Source organism: Saccopteryx bilineata, chromosome 1, assembly GCF_036850765.1.
Source record: "Saccopteryx bilineata isolate mSacBil1 chromosome 1, mSacBil1_pri_phased_curated, whole genome shotgun sequence".
NCBI classification, from domain to species: Eukaryota; Metazoa; Chordata; class Mammalia; order Chiroptera; family Emballonuridae; genus Saccopteryx; species Saccopteryx bilineata.
The window spans coordinates 101,911,274-101,934,678 of NC_089490.1; the positions used below are offsets into that span (position 1 = coordinate 101,911,274).

At 38.2% G+C, this 23,405-nt stretch overlaps 1 protein-coding gene across 1 annotated transcript in view; it reads right to left on the reverse strand.

Annotated features, from left to right (window-relative positions):
- The window catches only part of BLTP3B (bridge-like lipid transfer protein family member 3B), a 131,808-nt gene that overhangs the window by 34,586 nt on the left and 73,817 nt on the right, over positions 1–23,405 (reverse strand). Inside the window, 5 exon segments of the mRNA XM_066262303.1 lie at positions 2,697–2,872; positions 3,174–4,660; positions 5,958–6,151; positions 20,236–20,377; positions 22,387–22,505. Coding sequence (XP_066118400.1) covers positions 2,697–2,872; positions 3,174–4,660; positions 5,958–6,151; positions 20,236–20,377; positions 22,387–22,505 — 2,118 coding nt within the window.

A 23,405-nucleotide genomic window follows, 5' to 3' on the forward strand; every position in this document is an offset into this window, starting at 1 on the left:
GGTTTCGAACTGGCAACCTCAGCATTTCCAGGTCGACACTTTATCTACTGTGCCACCACAGTCAGGCAGTATTTACATTTTTTAAGAGTATTCTTTCTATGGAAAGAAAAATGAACTGAAAATGACATAAATAGAAGTTAGGAGCCTGTACTAGGGCAGCAGTCCAGCTATGTGTTTATTTATCTGTATATAACTATGTATATACAGTGTGTCCGTCAAGTCATGGTGCACTTTTGACCGGTCACAGGAAAGCAACAAAAGATGACAGAAATGTGAAGTCTGCACCAAATAAAAGGAAAACCCTCCTAGTTTCTGTAGGATGATGTGGCAGCATGTGCACATGCGCAGATGATGACGTAACACCATGTATACAGCGGAGCAGCCCACGGCCATGCCAGTCGAGATGTGGATGGTACAGAGGAAAGTTCAGTGTGTTCTGTGGCTCGCTAAATTTGAACCGTGACCAAAGTGCAACGTGAATATTGGCACATTAATAACGAAGCGCCACCACATAGGAATAACATTACTCGGTGGGATAGGCAGTTGAAGGAAACCAGCAGTTTGGTGGAGAAACCCCATTCTGGTAGGCCATCAGTCAGTGACGAGTCTGTAGAGGCTATATGGGATAGCTACCTAAGGAGCCCTAAAATATCTGTGTGTGAGCCCACATCGAACTACACTGAATAGGTATGAAACTGAGAGAGTTTTCCTTTTAATCAGTGCAGATTTCACATTTCTATCGTCCTTTGTTGCTTTCCTGAGACCGGTCAAAAGTGCACCATGACTTTACAGACACACTGTATATTCAAAAAATATATACACACATATACATACACATGTATATCTTTGTGTATATATATATATGTCAATGTATATATTATATGTATAAACATACACATATGTATAGAAAAATACATAGAAAACAGTCTGGAGGTTTACAGTATATAACAAAAGTTGGGATGGGTGCTATTTCTAGAGTGGGGAATGACATTAAGGGGCAGAGTAATCGTAGTTTAAAGTGAAACATCCATTTTTTTACTCTAGATATTTGTATAATATCTGACATTTTTTACACTGAGAAAATATTCATACATTCCTTGTAAAATTAACACAAAGAAAACGAGTATTCCTAATGAAAATCAATTCCTCTGACATAAAGAAAAGCATTACAGTTTAGGAGAATCGGGACTCTTTAGTCACATATTTAAATATTACACACAGAATGAATGCCTTGAGTTTTTTAAGATCCTAAAAATAGTCTACCGCTGGAATCTATTCTAAGACAGTAATTAGAAATGCAGACAAAACTTTATAACATCCAATATCAGGGAAATGATTGAAAGGTCATTACATTCTTATGACAATTTAATATGGTCATTTAAAATATTATCAAAGGAGTTTAAGTAATATTAGAAAATGCTTATATCTGATAAAAAGTAGGTTAAAAACTATATATGTAATATGACACCAAATTCATATGTAAATGAATGTATATACATATTTATAGAATAAATGATAGTTGACATCACTGAATTGTGAAAATTTTGGGTTTCAAAATTGCAATTGTCTGTATTTTCCAAATTGAGTGGCAGTCACTTCTATTAATTATTTAATATTTAGAAATAACAAGAAAATCAGTGATGCTTTTTGACAATATATAGGAGTATCTTCTACAGGAATACTGTTTTTGAAACATATGTTGATCACTGAACAGAAATCCTCTAAGGTAGGATTTAAAAACATAAAGGGGGCAGAGGAACTAGCAATAGAACTCTGTGAATCTAGATTTTTATGACCCATATTAGTACCTTTTCTCCATTTACTGGTAGAGTATGCTGGAAAGAAGATTGCTATGAATTGCCTATCGTAGGGTTAGGTCAGGGCTTTTTGATATGGTAACTATTTCCCATGTCAGGGGAGTTAGCAAAGCACACTGGTTGGCTAAAAGCTTAGACTCTTGAGTCAGATTAGCTGAGTTCCAAATCTGCCTCTATTGCTTCCTGACTGTATTTCTCTAAGCCTGTTTCTGAAGCTCTGAGTCTTTCCTTACCTATATGTCTTCAACTACATCTCACAGGCTTATTACTCTTTATCTACAATGTAATTTGTATGTGTCTCTGGTCTCTTAGCTTCAGTGTCTGAGATGAACTACTCCCTGGCTATGGCCATGCTTTTATCCCTGTTCACAAAGTCCCTAATGCCTTACTGGTGGGGAGGCATGTAATTCTTTTTAAGTCATTCCTAGTCATCTTTACTGAGGCATTAGTGACCTCTGGATAAAAAGGGCATTCTTGCATTTTCATCAGACATAATCATGTATGAGGGAATCCTTGTATGGGAATAAGTACTCTAGTTCTATGACCACATAACTGAGAATTCATCAAGCTAATTAAGGTCATCTAATCAAAATTCCAGATACAGAGAGCTAGTAGTCTTAATGTTGTCTTCGTTATGATCTATATACAAATAAATACTAGATATCAGTAACACACACAAAAAAGAGAAGTATATAGTTAAAAGAAGCACTGGAACAACTATTAGAAAATTAGTGCAATGCCCTTTGTATTATGCATATATGTGTATTGAAATAAAATGTCTTTTTTAGGATATAATTATCAAATATAACTAAAAATACTTAAGCATCATTTTTAAGATACATATATATATAATATAAATTTGTTACTGTATTGTTTTACCTTTTTCCAGAAATATATGACTATCACTTCCATCACTTTCCAGCAACTGTTCTTCCAGTATCATGCTGTCAAGTGAGATGGTATCCAATGAGGTTTGTGAGGGGCTTCTCTGCATGTTCTTAGAAGAAACACAGAGTGGAGCCAGGTTCGGTGGGCACCGTTCCTTAGGCTTCCCACTGTCCAAAAACAAAATTATTAGAAAACTGTCACCTTTAAGGTAAAATACGTCTCTAAAACATAATTCTGACAAAATAACAATAAGCATATAGTATCTACAAGTTTTTAAATTATATTTTATAACTATAAGCTCAAAGTATTTTCATATTTTGAAAAACCTACTCTTCCATGTGTTAACTCTAATAATGTCATATTTTGCCATGAGGTTTTCTTGGTTCAAAAACAAAATATGCTCAAACACACACACACCCTGACCTGAAACAACCACCCCTCCACCCAATTCCAATACTATACTCTTACCTTAAAGATGACTGTGACTTAAGTGTTCTAATTGTGGGTGCTTCTTCTTTACTGATTTCCAGATTCTCAGAGAGTGAAGCTGTTTCTTGAAGCAAATCTTCAGCTTTAAAGATTGATTCTATGGTTTCATTTCCTTTACTACTGTTTAAAAGCATGTTTTGATTACCATCATTATCAAATGACAGCATACTTGAATCCTCTCTGTAGTTTAAGACACTATTTGAATCTGTGTAAGATAAATTCTTTTGGTCACTTGTTTCTAATCCAATTTCCCCTGAGCCACTTTTGCAAAGAATTCTACTACTTTCATCCTCACTAATTTTCTCTAAATTTTTATCTGATAAATAATCCAGAAAGGAAATACCTTTTTGCAGATTTGTATCACTAGCTGATTTAAAAAGCAAAGGATCCTTCAAAGGAACATGGCTAAGGTCAACACTCAGAGATCTGTTATCTGACAAATGATTAACAGTCCTACTTCTAATTTGATTTGTACCACTAACTTGTTTCCTTTTTGAAGACAAGAATTCTCCATTTTCTGTAGGCAAACAATGAGAAACCACTGGGTTCACACTTTCAGAAACAGGAAACTTAAGAGTATTTGCTTGATCCAGTGGATGTAGTAAAAGAGCCACTTCTGCACTTTTAAGTAAAATTCCAATGCAAATGGATGTCTGACTAGCAGGGCTGCCAGTCACAGCTTCTACATCGTTCCTTAAGTTCTCTGAAAGCAGAATAAGTGATTCATGGAGGAACAGCAGGAACAGATACTGGTAGTGATTGATCTGCATGCTGACGTGTTTATGAACATGAACCAGGACATGAATATCTGCATCTGATGAGGAAGAGGAAAATCTTAGAAATGTATCTGAAGATTTCTGACTACCATTTGTCAAGGGCTCAGACTCTGTACTGTAATACTCCTTCAAGAGCTTTTTCCGCTTCAGTCGGCCACTCAGGTCACTAGATTCACTTTGTGATGTATTTAGAGACACTTGATTACATGTCTGAAACTCTTGAGACAGTGCATACTTTGTTGGTTGACAAATCCAGATGGAAAGAGGGAAAGAGTCTACAAAATTTATTGGTCGTCCTTTTCCACTTTTCATCCCTTCATAATCAATCCAAAACTGAGAAAAGTACACAGCCCAAACATCTGTGGCAGCAGAAGTTTTAAGAGCGTGTTTATTCAACTTGGGAGTAATATTTCCTTTATAAACTTCATGCATTTTGGTATCTTGCTCATGAGCATGTCTCTGGAAGATTGGGTGCAGAAGATTAAAACTGTCACCAGATTTGGGGAAGCTGGTATATGTTTTACTGAAAAAGTCACAATCTTTAAAATCTTGAAACAAGGCTTCTAGATCAGAATGTCGGCAGTTTGGACAGTGCCTTGTATTTGTGGCAATCATTTCAGAACTCTGAACAGAAATTGCATGTGGTTGATCTTGATGACATTCAGATTTCATTTCAGAAGGAATAACAAACTAGAAGAGAAAAAATATTAATCTAGTCTAACTTAAAAATCCATTTATCTTGAAAATAATCAACAACATGACTTAGCTCAAGAATTCGTTTTTGAGATTCTCCTCCCCAAATCCTACTTACCTATCCAAATATAAGGTACTCTCTCCTCCCAAATGTTTATTAAACTGAGTAAATGGATTTATTTTACTATTAAGAAAAGCTTAAAAAACAAACATAATGAATAATGTACAAATCATATTAATATATTTGCATATAACATATCACAAAATAAAAAGAACAAAATTAAATTAAATCAGTACTACTAAATGCCCTGAGTATACATTAAGAAAGTACCAAATTTAAAAAAGAGAATTTTTTGTTAGGATATTTTAGAATTAAGCAATCTGTAGGATAAAGAGATGCGTAAATGGTATGACTCAATAGATGGTATCAGAATCACTTTTCTAGGAGAAAACTATTAAGAAAACAAACTTAAATGTATAAGTTCAACTATGTAATAAAATAACTTTCAAGACATCATTAGCCCCAGTCTTTAAAATATTCACATAAAAAAGTTCAAAGTGACTGGTTTTAAAATTGTCCATACTCAGAAGATGCAAAGATCTTCAGTTACAATTATAAATGTTATAAATATGTCTCTTTATATTGAATATCATAAGATCTTTAAAACATTTCTGTAATGTAATTGTTAAGTATTATTAACCTCATTTTACAGAGAAGAAATTAAACGTATATAAATTTAGTCTACAAGCAACACTGAAATTTTCATGCCCAAGTCTTAAGTCTACTAACTCCACTAAACTATTTTTAATTTCCTTTTTCTAAAGTTTAAAAAACCATGAAATTCAGATTTCCAGTTTTCTGACTGTAATATAAAGCAACTTTCTATTATCTTTGGATATTAATAATAGAATGTGGATAAATAAAACCCAGATATCACTTAAAAGTTTCCTTGTATTATTTACCCTCTTAAAGATCATTTTTATCAGCTCTGGTAAGAAGTAAAAAAAAAAATGACTGACTTGATTCCAATGTAAATTTTACCCTTACTGCTTACCTCCAAATGGATGAGCAATGACAGAAATAAAAGGTAGGAAAAGAAGTAAAAAAGCTGTAGTCTCTTACAGCTTCTAAATTGAAAATTAAAATTGAAACTGAAATTTCAAAATCAAATTAAAATTGCAATAAAGCTGATTTATATTTGACCACCCCTCTTATATCCTGGAAATTATAATGGTGTTAACTTTTCTTCTATAAAAATGGTTTTGTTCTTGTAGCCACTGGTTTATACGGTACCTTTAGCATTAAGCCATCAACTCGAATATCAACATGCTCATCAGATTTTGAATTGTCATTCAACTTGTACACAGCCATAAACTGATTAAGGCTCTGTTTTAAATCCAATAGAAATTGATTTAACCACAGAATACTTCTTTCATCCACAGTAAACTGTAGTGCATTTAGCTGGCTATAAAGGTTGGGAGATGGAACTGTGAAGAAAAAAATTTTTTAAAGATTTTTATTAAACAGGTAGGTCTAGATCTTCCCTGAGGACAGAAAAGACATTTTAAACAAGTTTCATTGTTTTTTAATTAAGGTAAAAAGATTTTCTGATGTTATTAACCAAATTTAAAGTGACATGTGTAGATGACAGCATGCACGTTTAGATTGACAAAATATTTTTCTGCTTCACTAACTTAAAAATATACAATTCAATCTAAAACTAATTGTATAAATGACAAATAATGTTTAGATTTCCCCCCTATTGTTATAGTCACCAAGAAGCAAACTTCAAAAAACTTTAGCTGTTTAATGAATTACTGAATCAGTTGTGATTCTTAATCTGAATCCTCCACAATTTGAGAACCAAGTCAAATGACTAACATTTTTTACCGAGCAAGCAATGAGAATGAGAGAGACAGACAAGAAGGGAGAGAGATAAAAAGCATCAACTTGTAATTGCATCACTTCAGTGGTTCATTGATTGCTTTTCATATTTGCCTTGATGGGAGGGGGACTTAAGCAGAGCCAGTGACCCCTTGCTCTAGCCAGCAACCTTAGACTTGAGCCAGTGACTATTGGATTCATGATTCCGTGCTAAAGCCTACGACCCTACACTCAAGCTTGTGAGCTTGTGCTCAAGCCTGCAACCCTGCGCTCACACAGGTGACTGCGGGATTCAAACCCCGGACCTCAGTGTCCCAGGTTGACACTCTATTCACTGCGCCACCACTGGTAAAGCTAATGAGTAATTTCTTATTAAAATGGTATAACCAGGCCTTGGCCGGTTGGCTCAGCAGTAGAGCATCAGCCTGGCATGTGGAAGTCCACGATTCAATTCCCGGACAGGGAACACAGGAGAAGCTCCATCTGCTTCTCCACCCTTCCCCCTCTTCTTTCTCTGTGTCTCTTCTCTTCCCCTCCCTCAACCAAGGCTGTACTGGAGCAAAGTTGGCCCGGGCGCTGAGGATGGCTCCATGGCCTCAGCCTCAGGCACTAGAATGGCCCTGGTTGCAACAGAGCAACATCCCAGATGGGCAGAGCATCTCGCCCTGGTGGGCATGCTGGGTGGATCCCAGTCAGGTGCATGCAGGAGTCTGTCTGTCTTCCCCCCTTCCTTGCTTCTCACTTCGAAAAAATACAAAAAAAAAAAAGGTATAAACCAGGCAAATCTCCTTGAGAGGAGGGATCAAGTACAGTTTTATTCTCCCCTTAATCCTAAACCTAAAATAGTGAGTGGTATAAAGTAAAAACTCAATTATCTCTTAAATGACCAAATAAATACCTTTTTCATAGCATATTAGAATGCCTAGGGGTTGGACAAATATTTTAGTGCTAATGTATATTAAACTAGTATTTGTAATTTGAGTATATCACTTCCTGATATGCACATATATTTGTATCACAGAAACCAATATCATTTTCAGATCTTGATGAAGATTTTATTCTAAAAATTCAGACCTGTTTTCTTTTTTTTTTTTCTGAAGCTGGAAACGGGGAGGCAGTCAGACAGCACTCCTGCATACGCCCGACTGGGATCCACCCGGCATGCCCACCAGGGGGCGATGCTCTACCCATCCGGGGTGTCGCTCTGTTGCGACCAGAGCTACTCTAGAGCCTGAGGCAGAGGCCATGAGGCCATCCCCAGCGCCCGGGCCATCTTTGCTCCAATGGAGCCTCGGCTGTAGGAGGGGAAGAGAGAGACAGAGAGGAAGGAGAGGGGGAGGGGTAGAAAAGCAGATGGGCGCTTCTCCTGTGTGCCCTGGCTGCGAATCGAACCTGGGACTTCCACACGCCAGGCCGACACTCTACCACTGAGCCAACCGGCCAGGGCCCAGACCTGTTTTCTTATACTAAAGGAAAGAGTATGCATATATAAAATTTTTATACTATATTAAATTAAGGAAAATAAGACCAATGGCTGGGACAGCAGTTAGAGACAGCACTATGATAATGTCCCACATAGGACTTCTTTCTTTTCTTTCTTTCCTGTCTTTCTCACTTTTTTAAAAACATTTTTTAAGACTTTATTCATGCCTGACCAGGCAGTGGCGCAGTGGATACAGCGTAGGGCTGGGATGCAAAGGACCCAGGTTCGAGACCACGGGGTTGCCAGCTTGCGTGCACGCTCATCTGCCTTGAGCAAAAAAGCTCACCAGCTTGGACCCAAGGTCGTTGGCTCGAGGAAGGGATTACTTGGTCTGCTGAAGGCCCACGGTCAAGGCACATATGAAAAAGCAATCAATGAACAACTAAGGTGTCACAGCAAAAAACTGATGATTGATGCTTCTCATCTCTCTCTGTTCCTGTCTGTCTGTCCCTATCTATCCCTCTCTCTGACTCTCTCTCTATCCCTGTAAAAAAAAAAAAAAAAAAAAAAAAAGATTTTTTTCATTTCAGAGAGGAGAGAGAGAAAAGGGTAGGAACAGGAAGCATCAACTTCCACACATGCCTTAACTGGGCAAGCCCAGGGTTTCGAACCGGTGACCTAAGGATTTCAGGGCAACACTTTATCCACTGCGCCAACACAGGTCAGGCTGTCTTTCTCACTTTGTTTCAACAAAGATTTATTGAATGCCAACTATATTTTGTGTTATTTTATTAATCACAAAAAATTAAAAAACAAAACAGGGCATAGTTCCTTTCCTTAAAAAGTTCAGAGACTATTAAAAAATAGACAGACATGAAAGTAGAAAAGTTAAATTCAAGTCCAACAGAGACATTTGATTAGGATATAGGAGTGCTTGTCTTTGAAAATAGCAAGGATGTGGGGTGCTGAGGAGATCACATCGCACTCTGGTAGAGAAGAAAGAAGAAGGAATGTCAAGCAGAGATTAAGTGATGGTAGCAGCCACAGAGAAGAGTGGACAGCAAGTGTAGTCCCCAAGGCTAGAGCACAAACGAAGGGAAGAACCTTGACTACACATGGGGATAGAGGAAGAAACCTGATGCATTAAACAGCAGAAATCAATATGCAGCTTCTAACAGGGGTCTACTTATGAAATAGATTACTATGTAGCTATTAAAGATACTTAAAATGAACTTGTAGAAACCTGGAATATGCTCATATAATTAAGGAAAAAGAACAGAATGGAAACCAAATATGTAAAAGAAACATATATCAAAAACAGAACTGGAGAGAGAGACGTCACAGTGATGGCGCGGTAGGAAGCGATACCGAAAATCTCCCCATAAACTCAACAAGTTCTTCAACCAGAAACAGAAAAACCTATCCTTGGAGTCTTCAGATGCTTCACAACACACCCGAAGGTAGGATCGAGCGAAAGATTGGCTAAATATATGGTCAAACTCCGGGGGAAATAAGGAGTAAGAAATGCTCCGCCTTCCTCTCTAATCCAAACAGGATGGCTTTCACTGAGAACTGAGAATATAGAAACTAAGGCGGGCATAGGGACTGAATAGTTCCAGGCTGCGGTACAAACAGCCAAACCAGGCTGTGGCACGGAGATCCAAGCCGTGGAAAAACCTGGGCAATTCAAGCTAACACGCGCGCGCCAAACCCAGACAAAGAAAGACAAGTGGGGCAGCCATTTTCCGCATCTCCTGGTTGGCGTGGTTAGTGGGCAAGAGATTTCTACGAACACTTCAGGGGTGGGCGCCGCCCGTGCTAACCCATAGAGAAGCAGAGTCAGAGGCCTCTGTGTGGGCAAAAAGCAGCATCTCCTAGGAGCCCCAGAGCCCTGAGGGGACCGGGCACAGGGAGGGAGCTGGAGCCAACTCCAACGGCGGAACTTTTCTGTGCGGGAGGAGGGCTTTCGCGGAGCGAGAGGCGTCCCGCCCGATCCTCATAATCTGGTCAGTGCGCACGCAGGCAGAGTGGGCAGGAGATTCCTCCGAACTCCTCAGAGGTGGGCGGCCGTGTTTTCACTCAGAGGAGCAGAGTCAGAGGCCTGTGAGCGGGCCAGGAGCGGAAGCCCCAGCGCCCTGGGAAAGCCGCACGGGGACAGAGCGAAAGCCAATTCCAACCCAGTAACTTTTCCGTGTGGGCAGAGGGCTTTCTCGGAGTGAGAGGCGTCCCGCCTGAAACTCATAATCTGGTCAGTGCGCACACAGGAAGAGTGGACAGGAGATTCCTCCAAACTCCTCAAAGGTGGGCGCCCGTGTTTTTCCCACAGAGGAGCAGGTCTGTGAGCGGGCCAGGAGCGGAATCTCAGGCAGCCCTAGCCCCTTGGGAAAGCCGCATGAGGATAGAGCGAAAGCCAATTCCAAAGCTCGATCTTTTCCGTGTGGGTAGGGATTTCACTCGAAGTGTGACCTGTCTGGTCTGACATCCTGGTGGGTGCGCACGGAGAGTGGGCAAGAGATTCCTCCGAACGCCTCAGGAGTGGGCACTCGAGTTATCCCACAGAGGGGCAGAGCCAGAGGTCTTTGAGTGAGAGGAAGCCACGCTTGATTATGCTGGCAGGTCTGACTGACTGAGCCTTACTCAGAGCCCTGTGCTTAGTGGGAATAGAGTGGGGAGATGCCAGCTCTTTGAGACTCTTACTATCCAGGCAGAGGCAGCAGCAACCCCATAGCTGGATTATCAGGCTTATAATTGTGGAAGGAAAGACTAGGAGAGAGGCTCCAGGAACACTCTCACAGTGAGAGATCCTCTCACTGTTGGAGCCTATAAACACTAATGAACCTCGACTGCCAACGAGACTGAAGCCCAATACATGACATTACCATAGAGAATTATCAACTGCAAACCTCTTCCAGAGCGTGCCACAGAGAGATGAGGAAAAAATCTATGGAGAAAAAATTTAAGATATTGGAAACCTTGGAGTTAAACGACAGAGAATTTAAAATAGAAATTCTAAAAATACTCAGAGATATACAAGAAAACACAGAAAGGCAATTTAGGGAGCTCAGAAAACAACTAGATGAACACAAAGAGTATATCTCCAAGGAAATTGAAACTATAAAAACAAATCAAACAGAGATGAAAAACTCAATTCATGAGCTGAAAAATGAGGTAACAAGCTTAGCTAATAGAACAGGCCAGATAGAAGAAGAGAGGATCAGCGAAATAGAAGACAAGCAACTTGAGGCTCAACAAAGAGAAGAAGAAAGAGATTCAAAAATTTAAAAAAATGAAATAGCCCTACAGGAATTATCTGACTCCATCAAAAAGAATAACATAAGAATAATAGGTATATCAGAGGGAGAAGAGAGAGAAAATGGAATGGAGAACATACTCAAACAAATAATAGATGAGAACTTCCCAAGCCTCTGGAAAGAACTAAAACCTCAAATTCTAGAAGCAAACAGAACTCCAAGTTTTCTTAACCCCAACAAACCTACTTCAAGGCACATCATAATAAAATTGGCACAAACCAACTGCAAAGAAAAAATTCTCAAGGCAGCCAGGGAAAAGAAAAATACAACATATAAAGGAAGGCCCATTAGATTATCATCAGATTTCTCAACAGAAACTCTACAAGCTAGAAGAGAGTGGACCCCAATATTTAAAGTCTTGAAAGAGAGGAACTTTCAGCCACGAATACTATACCCATCAAAGCTAACCTTCAAATATGAAGGAGAAATAAAAACATTCACAGATACAGAAAAGATGAGAGAATTTATCACCAGAAAACCCGCACTCCAGGAAATACTAAAGGGGGTTCTCCAATCAGATACGAAGAATAAAAAAAAACAAACAACAAAGCCACAAGTAAAAGCTCCAAGAAGAACATAACAAAACCAAATTTAAACTGTGACAACAATAAGAAAGGGGGGGAGAGGATGAAGATTAACAGTAGCAAAGGGTGATGGAGGGCAAAAGTACTCACAAAATAGTTCGCTACAATGAACAGGGTAGGGACCCTTTTCATAACTTAATGGTAACCACCATTGAAAAAACCACCACAGAAGCACATGATTTAAAAAAGATAGCAACAGAGGAAAGATGTATGGAACACAACCAAATAAAAACAAAAGATAGAAAAACAAAAGAGAAGAATCAAACAAGGCACAAAACTAACAGAAAGCAATCAATAAAATGGCAATGAGGAACTCACAAGTGTCAATAATTACACTAAATGTAAACGGATTAAACTCACCAATAAAAGGGCACAGAGTAGCCGAATGGATCAAAAAAGAAAATCCAACTGTATGCTGCCTACAAGAAACTCATCTAAGTAACAAGGATAAAAACAAATTCAAAGTGAAAGGCTGGAAAACAATACTCCAAGCAAATAACATCCACAAAAAAGCAGGCGTAGCAATACTCATATCTGATGATGCTGACTACAAGACAGCAAAAGTACTCAGAGACAAAAATGGCCATTTCATAATGGGTAAGGGGACACTGAATCAAGAAGACATAACAATTCTTAATATATATGCACCAAACCAAGGAGCACCAAAATATATAAGACAGCTACTTATTGACCTTAAAACAAAAACTGACAAAAATACAATCATACTTGGAGACCTCAATACACCGCTGACGGCTCTAGATCGGTCATCCAAACAGAGAATCAACAAAGACATAGTGGCCTTAAACAAAACACTAGAGCACCTGGATATGATAGACATCTACAGGACATTTCATCCCAAAGTGACTGAGTATACATTTTTCTCCAGTGTACATGGATCATTCTCAAGAATTGACCATATGCTGGGCCACAAAAACAACATCAGCAAATTCAGAAAAATTGAAGTTGTACCAAGCATATTTTCTGATCATAAAGCCTTGAAACTAGAATTCAACAGCAAAAAAGAGGGAAAAAATCCCACAAAAATGTGGAAACTAAACAACATACTTCTAAAAAATGAATGGATCAAAGAAGAAATAAGTGCAGATATCAAAAGATATATACAGACAAATGAAAATGATAATACGACATATCAGAATCTATGGGATGCAGCAAAAGCAGTGATAAGAGGGAAGTTCATATCACTTCAGGCATATATGAACAAACAAGAGAGAGCCCAAGTGAATCACTTAACTTCACACCTTAAGGAACTAGAAAAAGAAGAACAAAGACAACCCAAAACCAGCCGAAGAAAGGAGATAATAAAAATCAGAGCAGAAATAAATGAAATAGAGAACAGAAAAACTATAGAAAAAATTAATAGAACAAGGAGCTGGTTCTTTGAAAAAAATCAACAAAATTGACAAACCCTTGGCAAGACTTACCAAGGAAAAAAGAGAAAGAACTCATATAAACAAAATCCAAAATGAAAGAGGAGAAATCACCACGGACATTGTAGATATACAAAGAATTATTGTAGAATACTATGAAAAACTTTATGCCACTAAATTCAACAACCTAGAAGAAATGGATAAATTCCTAGAACAATACAACCTTCCTAGACTGAGTCAAGAAGAAGCAGAAAGCCTAAACAGACCTATTAGTAGAGAAGAAATAGAAAAAACTATTAAAAATCTCCCCAAAAATAAAAGTCCAGGCCCAGACGGCTATACCAGCGAATTTTATCAAACATTTTATGTTTATGAAAACATTTTATCAAAGAAGACTTGGTTCCTATTCTACAGAAAGTCTTCCAAAAAATTGAAGAAGAAGCAATACTTCCAAACACATTTTATGAGGCAAACATAACCCTTATACCAAAACCAGGCAAGGATGGCACAAAAAAAGAAAACTACAGACCAATATCTCTAATGAATACAGATGCTAAAATACTAAACAAAATACTAGCAAATCGAATACAACAACATATTAAAAAAATAATACATCATGATCAAGTGGGATTCATCCCAGAATCTCAAGGATGGTTCAACATACGTAAAACGGTTAACGTAATACACCGTATCAACAAAACAAAGAACAAAAACCACATGATCTTATCAATAGATGCAGAAAAGGCTTTTGATAAAATACAACACAATTTTATGTTTAAGACTCTCAACAAAATGGGTATAGAAGGAAAATATCTCAACATGATAAAGGCCATATATGATAAACCATCAGCTAACATCATACTAAATGGCACAAAACTGAAGGCTTTCCCCCTTAAATCAGGAACAAGACAGGGTTGTCCACTCTCTCCACTCTTATTTAATGTGGTACTAGAGGTTCTTGCCACAGCAATCAGACAAGACAAAGAAATAAAAGGCATCCATATCGGAAAAGAAGAAGTAAAGGTATCACTTTTTGCAGATGATATGATCCTATACATCGAAAACCCCAAAGAATCCACAAAAAGACTTCTAGAAAAAATAAGCCAATACAGTAAGGTCGCAGGATACAAAATTAACAGACAGAAGTCAATAGCCTTTCTATATGCCAACAATGAAACATCTGAGAATGAACTCAAAAGAATAATCCCCTTCACGATTGCAACAAAAAAAAATAAAATACCTAGGAATAAACATAACAAAGAATGTAAAGGACTTATACAATGAAAACTATAAACCATTGTTAAGGGAAATCGAAAAAGACATTATGAGATGGAAGAATATACCTTGTTCTTGGTTAGGTAGAATAAATATAATCAAGATGGCCATATTACCCAAAGCTATATACAAATTTAATGCAATTCCCATCAAAATTCCAATGACATTTTTTAAAGAAATGGAGCAAAAAATAATCAGATTTATATGGAACTATAAAAAGCCCCGAATAGCCAAAGCAATCCTAAAGAAAAGGAATGAAGCTGGGGGCATTACAATACCTGACTTCAAACTATATTATAGGGCCACGACAATCAAAACAACATGGTATTGGCAGAAAAATAGACACTCAGACCAATGGAACAGAATAGAAAGCCCAGAAATAAAACCACATATATATAGTCAAATAATTTTTGATAAAGGGGCCAACAACACTCAATGGAGAAAAGAAAGCCTCTTCAACAAATGGTGCTGGGAAAACTGGAAAGCCACATGCAAAAGAATGAAGCTGGACTACAGTTTGTCCCCCTGTACTAAAATTAACTCAAAATGGATCAAAGATCTAAACATAAGACCTGAAACAATAAAGTACATAGAAGAAGACATAGGTACCAAACTCATGGACCTGGGCTTTAAAGAGCATTTTATGAATTTGACTCCACAGGCAAGAGAAGTGAAAGCAAAAATTAATGAATGGGACTACATCAGACTAAGAAGTTTTTGTTCAGCAAGAGAAATTGATAACAAGATAAACAGACAGCCAACTAATTGGGAAATGATATTTTTAAACACCTGTTCAGATAAGGGCCTAATATCCAAAATATACAAAGAACTCATAAAACTCAACGACAAACAATCCAATAAAAAAATGGGAAGAGGATATGAACAGACACTTCTCCCAGGAAGAAATACAAATGGCCAACAGATATATGAAAAGATGCTCATCTTCTTTAGTTATTAGAGAAATGCAAATCAAAACTGCAATGAGATACCACCTCACACCTGTTAGACTAGCTATTATTAACAAGACAGGTAATAGCAAATGTTGGAGAGGTTGTGGAGAAAAAGGAACCCTCATCCACTGTTGGTGGGAATGTATAGTACAACCATTATGGAAGAAAGTATGGTGGTTCCTCAAAAAACTGAAAATAGAACTACCTTATGACCCAGCAATCCCTCTACTGGGTATATACCCCCAAAACTCAGAAACATTGACTTGTAAAGACACATGCAGCCCCATGTTCATTGCAGCATTGTTCACAGTGGCCAGGACATGGAAACAACCAAAAAGCCCATCAATAGATGACTGAATAAAGAAGATGTGGCACATATACACTATGGAATACTACTCAGCCATAAGAAATGATGACATCGGAACATTTACAGCAAAATGGTGGGATCTTGATAACATGATACGAAGCGAAATAAGTAAATCAGAAAAAAACAGGAACTGTATTATTCCATACGTAGGTGGGACATAATAGTGAAACTAAGAGACATTGATAAGAGTGTGGTGGTTACGGGGGGGAGGGGGGAATGGGAGAGGGATAGGGGGTGGGAGGGGCACAAAGGAAACAAGATAGAAGGTGACAGAGGACAATCTGACTTTGGGTGGTGGGTATGCAACATAATTGAACGACAAGATAACCTGGACTTGTTATCTTTGAATATATGTATCCTGATTTATTGATGTCACCCCATTAAAAAAAATAAAATTATAAAATCTTTAAAAAAAAAAAAAAAAAAAAAAAAAAAAAAAAGCCCATCAATAGATGACTGGATAAAGAAGATGTGGCACATATACACTATGGAATACTACTCAGCCATAAGAAATGATGACATCGGATCATTTATAGCAAAATGGTGGGATCTTGACAACATTATACAGAGTGAAATAAGTAAATCAGAAAAAACCAGGAACTGCATTTTTCCATACGTAGATGGGACATAAAAGTGAGACCAAGAGACATTGATAAGAGTGTGGTGGTTACGGGGGGAGGGGGGAGGGGGGAGAGGGAGAGAGTAGGGGGAGGGGGAGGGGCACAAAGAGAACTAGATAGAGGGTGACAGGACAATCTGACTTTGGGTGATGAGTATGCAACATAATTGAACTTTAAGATAACCTGGACATATTATCTTTGAATATATGTATCTTGATTTACTGATGTCACCCCATTAAAAATAAATACAATTAAAAAAAAAAACAAAAAAAAAAAAAACACAGAACTGCCTGACCAGGTGGTGGCACAATGGATAGAGCATCGGACTGTGATGCAGAGGACCCAGATTCGAGACCCTGAGGTTTCCAGCTTGAGCGCGGGCTCAACTGGTTTGAGCAAAAAGCTCACCAGCTTGAGCCCAAGGTTGCTGGCTTGAGCAAGGGGTTACTAGGTCTCCTAAAGACCCACGGTCCTGGCACTTATGAGAAATCAATCAATGAACAACTAAGGTGTTGCAACGTGCAACGAAAAACTAATGATTGATGCTTCTCATCTCTCTGTTCCTGTCTGTCTGTCCCTGTCTATCCTTCTCTCTGACACTCTCTGTCTCTGTAAAAAACAGAACTAACCGGGTTCGATTCTCGGCCAGGGCACACAGGAGAAGCGCCCGTCTGCTTCTCCACCCCTCCCCCTCTCCTTCCTCTCTGTCTCTCTCTTCCCCTCCCGCAGTGAGGCTCCATTGGAGTGGGGATGGCCCGGGCGCTGGGGGTGGCTCCTTGGCCTCTGCCCCAGGCGCTAGAGTGGCTCTGGTCGTGATGGAGCGATGCCCCAGAGGGGCAGAGCATTGCCCCCTGGTGGGCAGAGCGTCGCCCCCTGGTGGGCGTGCCGGGTGGATCCCCGTCAGGCGCATGCGGGAGTCTGTCTCACCCCGTTTCCAGCTTCAGAAAAATACAAAAAAACCCAAAACAAACAAAAAAAAACCCCAGAACTAACAATACCCTACTTATTGTTACGGTCTGAACTATGTCCTTTCAAAATTGATATGCTGAAGTTCTAATCTCCAGTGCCTCAGAATGTGAGTGTATATGGAGATAGGGCTTTTAAAGAAGCAACTGTGGTAAAAATGAGTTCATATGGACGGGCTCCAGTCCAGTATGACAGGAGTCACAACAGTAGATTAGGAAACACACACACAGAGGAAAGAGCATGTGAGAAGATGGCTATCTACAAGCCAAGGAGAGAGGCCTCTGAGGAAACAACTCGCTGACATTTGGATTTGGAACTTCTGGCCTCCTGCACTGTGAAGAAAGCCCTCGGCATGTGGTTCTCTGTTAGCCAATACTAGCAAACTAATACACACTTCAGTTTTAGGACAAGTTATCTCCAAATGTAGGCTCATGGGCTAAAGGACATATTACATTTATAATTATTTTAAAAGTTACATTTTTAAAGCTGGATCACTTAACTGAGAGATAAAACATGAGAACTGAAACTGGATCCCCATACATTTGTTTGAAAATTTTCCATAATGAAAAGTTAAATTAAAAACAGTTACAACATAAGCTACCAATTCCACTCATAGGTAGGTATCTACTGGGCTACAATTTAAATTGCTGGGGGAAAAATTTTATATTTTTATTGGAAAAAAAACACAGATTATAGAATAAGATTATAAATCCTTTGGCACACATTAACAAAACTGATAAAAATAAACCTACAAGAGATAGAAATCCTGGAAACTAGTCTTATCTCTGAAGAAAAATTACTAGTTCAGTGATGCATTATTTAAGGAAAATACTTTGGGGGTGAGAGGGCTGAAAAGAACAGGCACCCAATTACAGACAGATGGCTGTGAATATCCTGGGGAAACATTAGATGAGGGGGAACGAAATTCAATTTAGAAGACCCATGCTTGAGTTCCAGGTGTGTCATATTACTGTGTAAGGTACTAAGCAAATGTCTTAATCCATCTTAATTTACTTATAATTTTAGTTAGGAAGGTAGAAAAAACAAATAAGTGTGAAATATACAAAAGACTATTGAAAAGCATAAAATGGTGAGGATTAGATCCCTAAAGTCTGGCACAAACAAAAATTAAAGTGATAAAATAGTTCAACATCAGTTTCTCCAAAGTAATTTCCAGGCTATCTTCTTTTTAATGAAATAACAAAGGCACGAGCATCACAAATTCCCTTTGGCCTGATCATGTGGTGGCATAGTGGATAGAGTGTTGACCTGGGACACTGACCTCAAGGTCGCTGGCTTGAGCGCAGGATCATCCAGCTTGAGTGCAGGGGGTGCTGGCTTGAGTGTGGGATCATAGACATGACCCCATGGTCTCTGGCTTGAGCCCAAAGTTCGCTAGCTTGAAGCCCAAGATCAACGGCTGGAGTTTTAAGTTCCTGGCTTGAACAAGGGGTCACGGGCTTGGCTGGAGCCCTCCGGTCAAGGCACATATGAGAAAGCTATCAATGAACGACTAAGGTGCCCCAATGATGAGTTGATGATTCTCATCTCTCTCCCTTCCTGTCTGTCTGTCCCTGTCTGTACCTTCTCTCTCTCACGATAAAATAAATTTCTTTGAAACTAAGAACCTATATTAAGTAAATATTAAACAAAATGGGCAAACTGGGTCAAACAATTGTGGAGTTCTACTTTTAAAGAGAGGATGTAAAATTTTTTCTTCCAATAACAACCTAGTCCTATTCCATTTAAACACATTTTCTCAACTATGACTTTTAACCACAATAATTAAAAAGGTACCACATAAACAAAGACAAATTTCAGTTTTAGGATTCCTATACAAAACAAATAGAAAAAATTTTAATATTCAAAGAACACAATGTATAATCATTTTAACTCTAAGCAGCCAAAGCAGCTTACAAATAAAAATTCATGTAATTCAATGTTTCTAAATAAAGACAAGTGCCAAAAGTTGTCCAAGATATAATATATGATTAAAACCAAGCCCAAAAAATTCCCTGTAGCTAAAAGAATAACTTCATTATTCATTTTCTCAATGAAATATAGATTTATATTAATATAGCAGAAATATAAATGAGAATTATACTAAAGGAAAAAAATCTTATTCTACACATAGCCTAACTTTCACCAAACAAACAGCTACTAAATACAAAAATGAGTCAAAATTCAGGGATAGGCCCTGGCCGGTTGGCTCAGTGGTAGAATGTTGGCCTGGCGTGTGGAAATCCCAGGTTTGATTCCTGGCTAGGGCACATAGGAGAAGAAACCATCTGCTTCTCTACCCTTCCCCCTCTCCTTTTTCTCTCTTTCCCTCCTGCAGCCAAGGCTCCACTGGAGCAAAGTTGGCCCAGGCACTGAGGATGGCTCCATGGCCTCCACCTCAGGCACTAGAATGGCTCCTGATGCAATGGAGCAATGCCCCAGATAGGCAGAGCATGCCCCCTAGTGGGCATGCCGGGTGGATCCCTGTTAGGCACATGCCGGAGTCTGTTTCTCTGACTCCTGGCTTCTCACTTTAGGGGAAAAATATAATTCAGGGATAAAATGAAGCATGAATACTACAAAATTCCTAACATCAAGTATGCTACAAGCTAGTAAGAGAAAAGAACATATGAGCAAATAATAATATATAAAAATGCCATACAAGAGTTACATACTATACACAATGATAATAAAAATAATGGACCGTTGATTCTTTTTTCAATTTATAAAGCTCCAAAACTTATCAAGAAAAAAAGAAATTTCCTAAATAATAGACAAATAATAAAATATAAAATTCTCTTACTTGGAAAATCCTTTCCATCTGGATAGTAATATTCCGTGAATTCTATATAAACAGCTGACATTTCTTGTGGAAGATACAAAGATTTTTTATTGCAAGAAATCATACTTTTGGGGGAAGAACGACATTGTTCTGCTGTAGAAACCTGAAAAAATAAGTTTCCTAAAGTAACACTGAATAAAAATGCCTTTCCAAAGAATGTATGCAACACAGTTATCACTTCAACCTCTTAAAACTGTTTCCAGCCCTGGCCAGTTGGCTCAGCGGTAGAGCGTCGGCCTGGCGTGTGGGGGACCTGGGTTCGATTCCCGGCCAGGGCACATAGGAGAAGTGCCCATTTGCTTCTCCACCCCCTCCCCCTCCTTCCTCTCTGTCTCTCTCTTCCCCTCCCGCAGCCAAGGCTCCATTGGAGCAAAGATGGCCCGGGCGCTGGGGATGGCTCCTTGGCCTCTGCCCCAGGCGCTAGAGTGGCTCTGGTCGTGGCAGAGCGACGCCCCAGAGGGGCAGAGCATCGCCCCCTGGTGGGCAGAGCGTAGCCCCTGGTGGGCGTGCCGGGTGGATCCCAGTCGGGCACATGCGGGAGTCTGTCTGACTGTCTCTCCCCGTTTCCAGCTTCAGAAAAATACAAAAAAACAAAACAAAACAAAAAACTGCTTCCAGTAATTTAGTAATGATTAATTTCCAACACAAACTTTACTATATATTTAACTTCACATTAAATTATTTTAAAATCAACGAGTCAGAAAACTATAATCTCTGGATTTCTATCAATTAAAGTCAACTCTGCAGAACATTCCTAGCAAACTCATTATTTTAAGCCTTAAAATAAGATAGAATATTTCTATCAGATAAAACATATATATATAAATGCAACTGCACAATAAAAAAATAACTGATAAACCAAGGTTTCCAAAATTGGCACAATTGACATTTTGGGCCAGATAATTCCTTCTTGTGGGGTGGTCCAGTGCACTGTAGAATGTTTAGCAGAATCACTGGTCTCTACCAACTAATGTCAACAGCAACCCTCTCCAACTGTGACAACCAAAATTGTCTTCAGACAATGTCAAATGTCTTCTGGGGAGCAAAATCAGCCCCCAGTGAAAACCAATGGTAAAATGAAAACTTTTCAGATAAAAGTAAGCTTCAAAGTCATGAGCTTATCAAAATAAATGAGAACAATTCATAAATGCTAATGTACATCTGGAATCCTTTTTTATTTTTAAAAAATAGGATACATATTCAGTTGTGTTGGGTCGCAAGGTCAGACCATGTTGTGAGATTACAGCCCGAATAAGATTTTTAGTGTAAATGGATATACAGTTCTTAGCTATAAAATTGTTTGCAGTATAACCAATACTTCTTAGTTTAATAAAGCAAAAAGGTATTATAGTTTCTTCCATTAAGACAATTGTGTAATAAAGAATCTGGACTACAAAGAGAGGTCTGGCCTTTTTCTTTGCTCCTGGGAGGTAATTCTAAACAATTGGAATTTTCTATTCACAGTGGATTGCTGGGGCCACAACCAACAGTTTATGTCACAAGATATCTCAGAGTGGGACTGGCCATACTTTGATTATTTAGTAGTTTAACTGTTTAGAGGGTGGACACCTTGGGTCAACTGGTATCAGTCTATCTAGAGACTGAATTCAACTATGTGGGCAATATTTCATGCATGTGGTTACATGTCCATGCCAGGAGGCTAAATGTGTCCTGAGGAAAGGGGGTTCTGAATTTAGAACACTCCTAGAATCCACTCTTTGCCCTCTTCCTATGGCTGATTCTAATTTGTATTCTTTCCCCTGGAATAAATGTGACTCAGGTGATTTCAGGTAGTTATGTGAATTTTTCCTGTGAATTCTCAAATCTGTGGGTAGTTTACAGAAACTCCTGAACTTGCAGTTGTATTCAGAAGTCTTGTGCATACTTGGCAATCTAGAGAACTGTGACTTTAACCTCACAGTGTGCCTAATCCTGGGAAACTATATACACAAAAATTAATGAACTGCTATTTTCTATCCTGTCTAATTTAGCCACTTAACAAAACTAGTTAAGATGTTTTTAAATAAAATGGTGGCATTAGTTTGTAAGAGTTGCTTGCCGAAGATAGTAAATGTACTTATCAGAAAATTTAATTTAAAAAGTGAAACATACCTGGTATATATTGAAATCTGCAAGTCTAACCACAACAGAACTAGACATTAACTTAGCTTTGGATTGCTGAGATAATATTGAAGGTGTTCTGGAAGTCCCTTTCAGAGCTGAGTCTTTCTCTGTGGGAAATAAAAACTCCTTTCAATTTTTTTTTTCTAACAGTCACTCTTATTATTATGACAGCTACTAAAAACACTGATTTCTCAAATGAGATAATATATGGGGAAATACTTCATATAAACTGATATAGAAATAAGTTATTTGATTATTTTTTCATAATCATTATTCTTTAAACAGAAATCATACTTATATCACATTTAAGATACTCTCACAGATAACGTTTAGCTGAAATACTTATTACACTTGAGCTTAGACAAAAGGCTGAGAAACGACTGGCTGAAATACTTATTAAAAAGAGAAATCTGCTAGCCATTTTAAAGTCTAAAATATTCTACCTGGGTATTAGTCCTACAGTTAAAAAAAAAAAAAAAAAAAAAAAAAAAAAAAGCTTTCTTCCATAGACCTATGGTCTAAATGAAATACAAAATTTTTATATATCAATTAAACATACCATATTTCCACATGTATAAGACACACCTTTTCCCGAAAAACTCTGGGACTAAAAACTTGATGTGTCTTATACAGTGGTTGTAGTTTTTATTTTTCTTGCATCCCCCGCTTTTCCACGCTTGTTTTTACGCTTATTTGTTGAAGACAGTAATTCGTCATCAGACACAGATGAGGACAAGCTAATGGATAGGAGTTTTGATAGTGATGAGTTGTATGAATTTTATGATAAATAAAACTTTAGTTCAATAAATTTATATAATACATTTTTTTTCAAATTTCGGGCCCCAAAATGAAGGTGTATCTTATACATGGAAAAATACAGTAATTTACTGCCCTGGCCAGATAGTTCAGTTGGCTGGAGCACCATCCAGATACACTAAGGTTGTGGCTTCAATCCCAGGTCAGGGCACATATAAAAATCAACCAGTGGATGCATAAATAAATGGAAC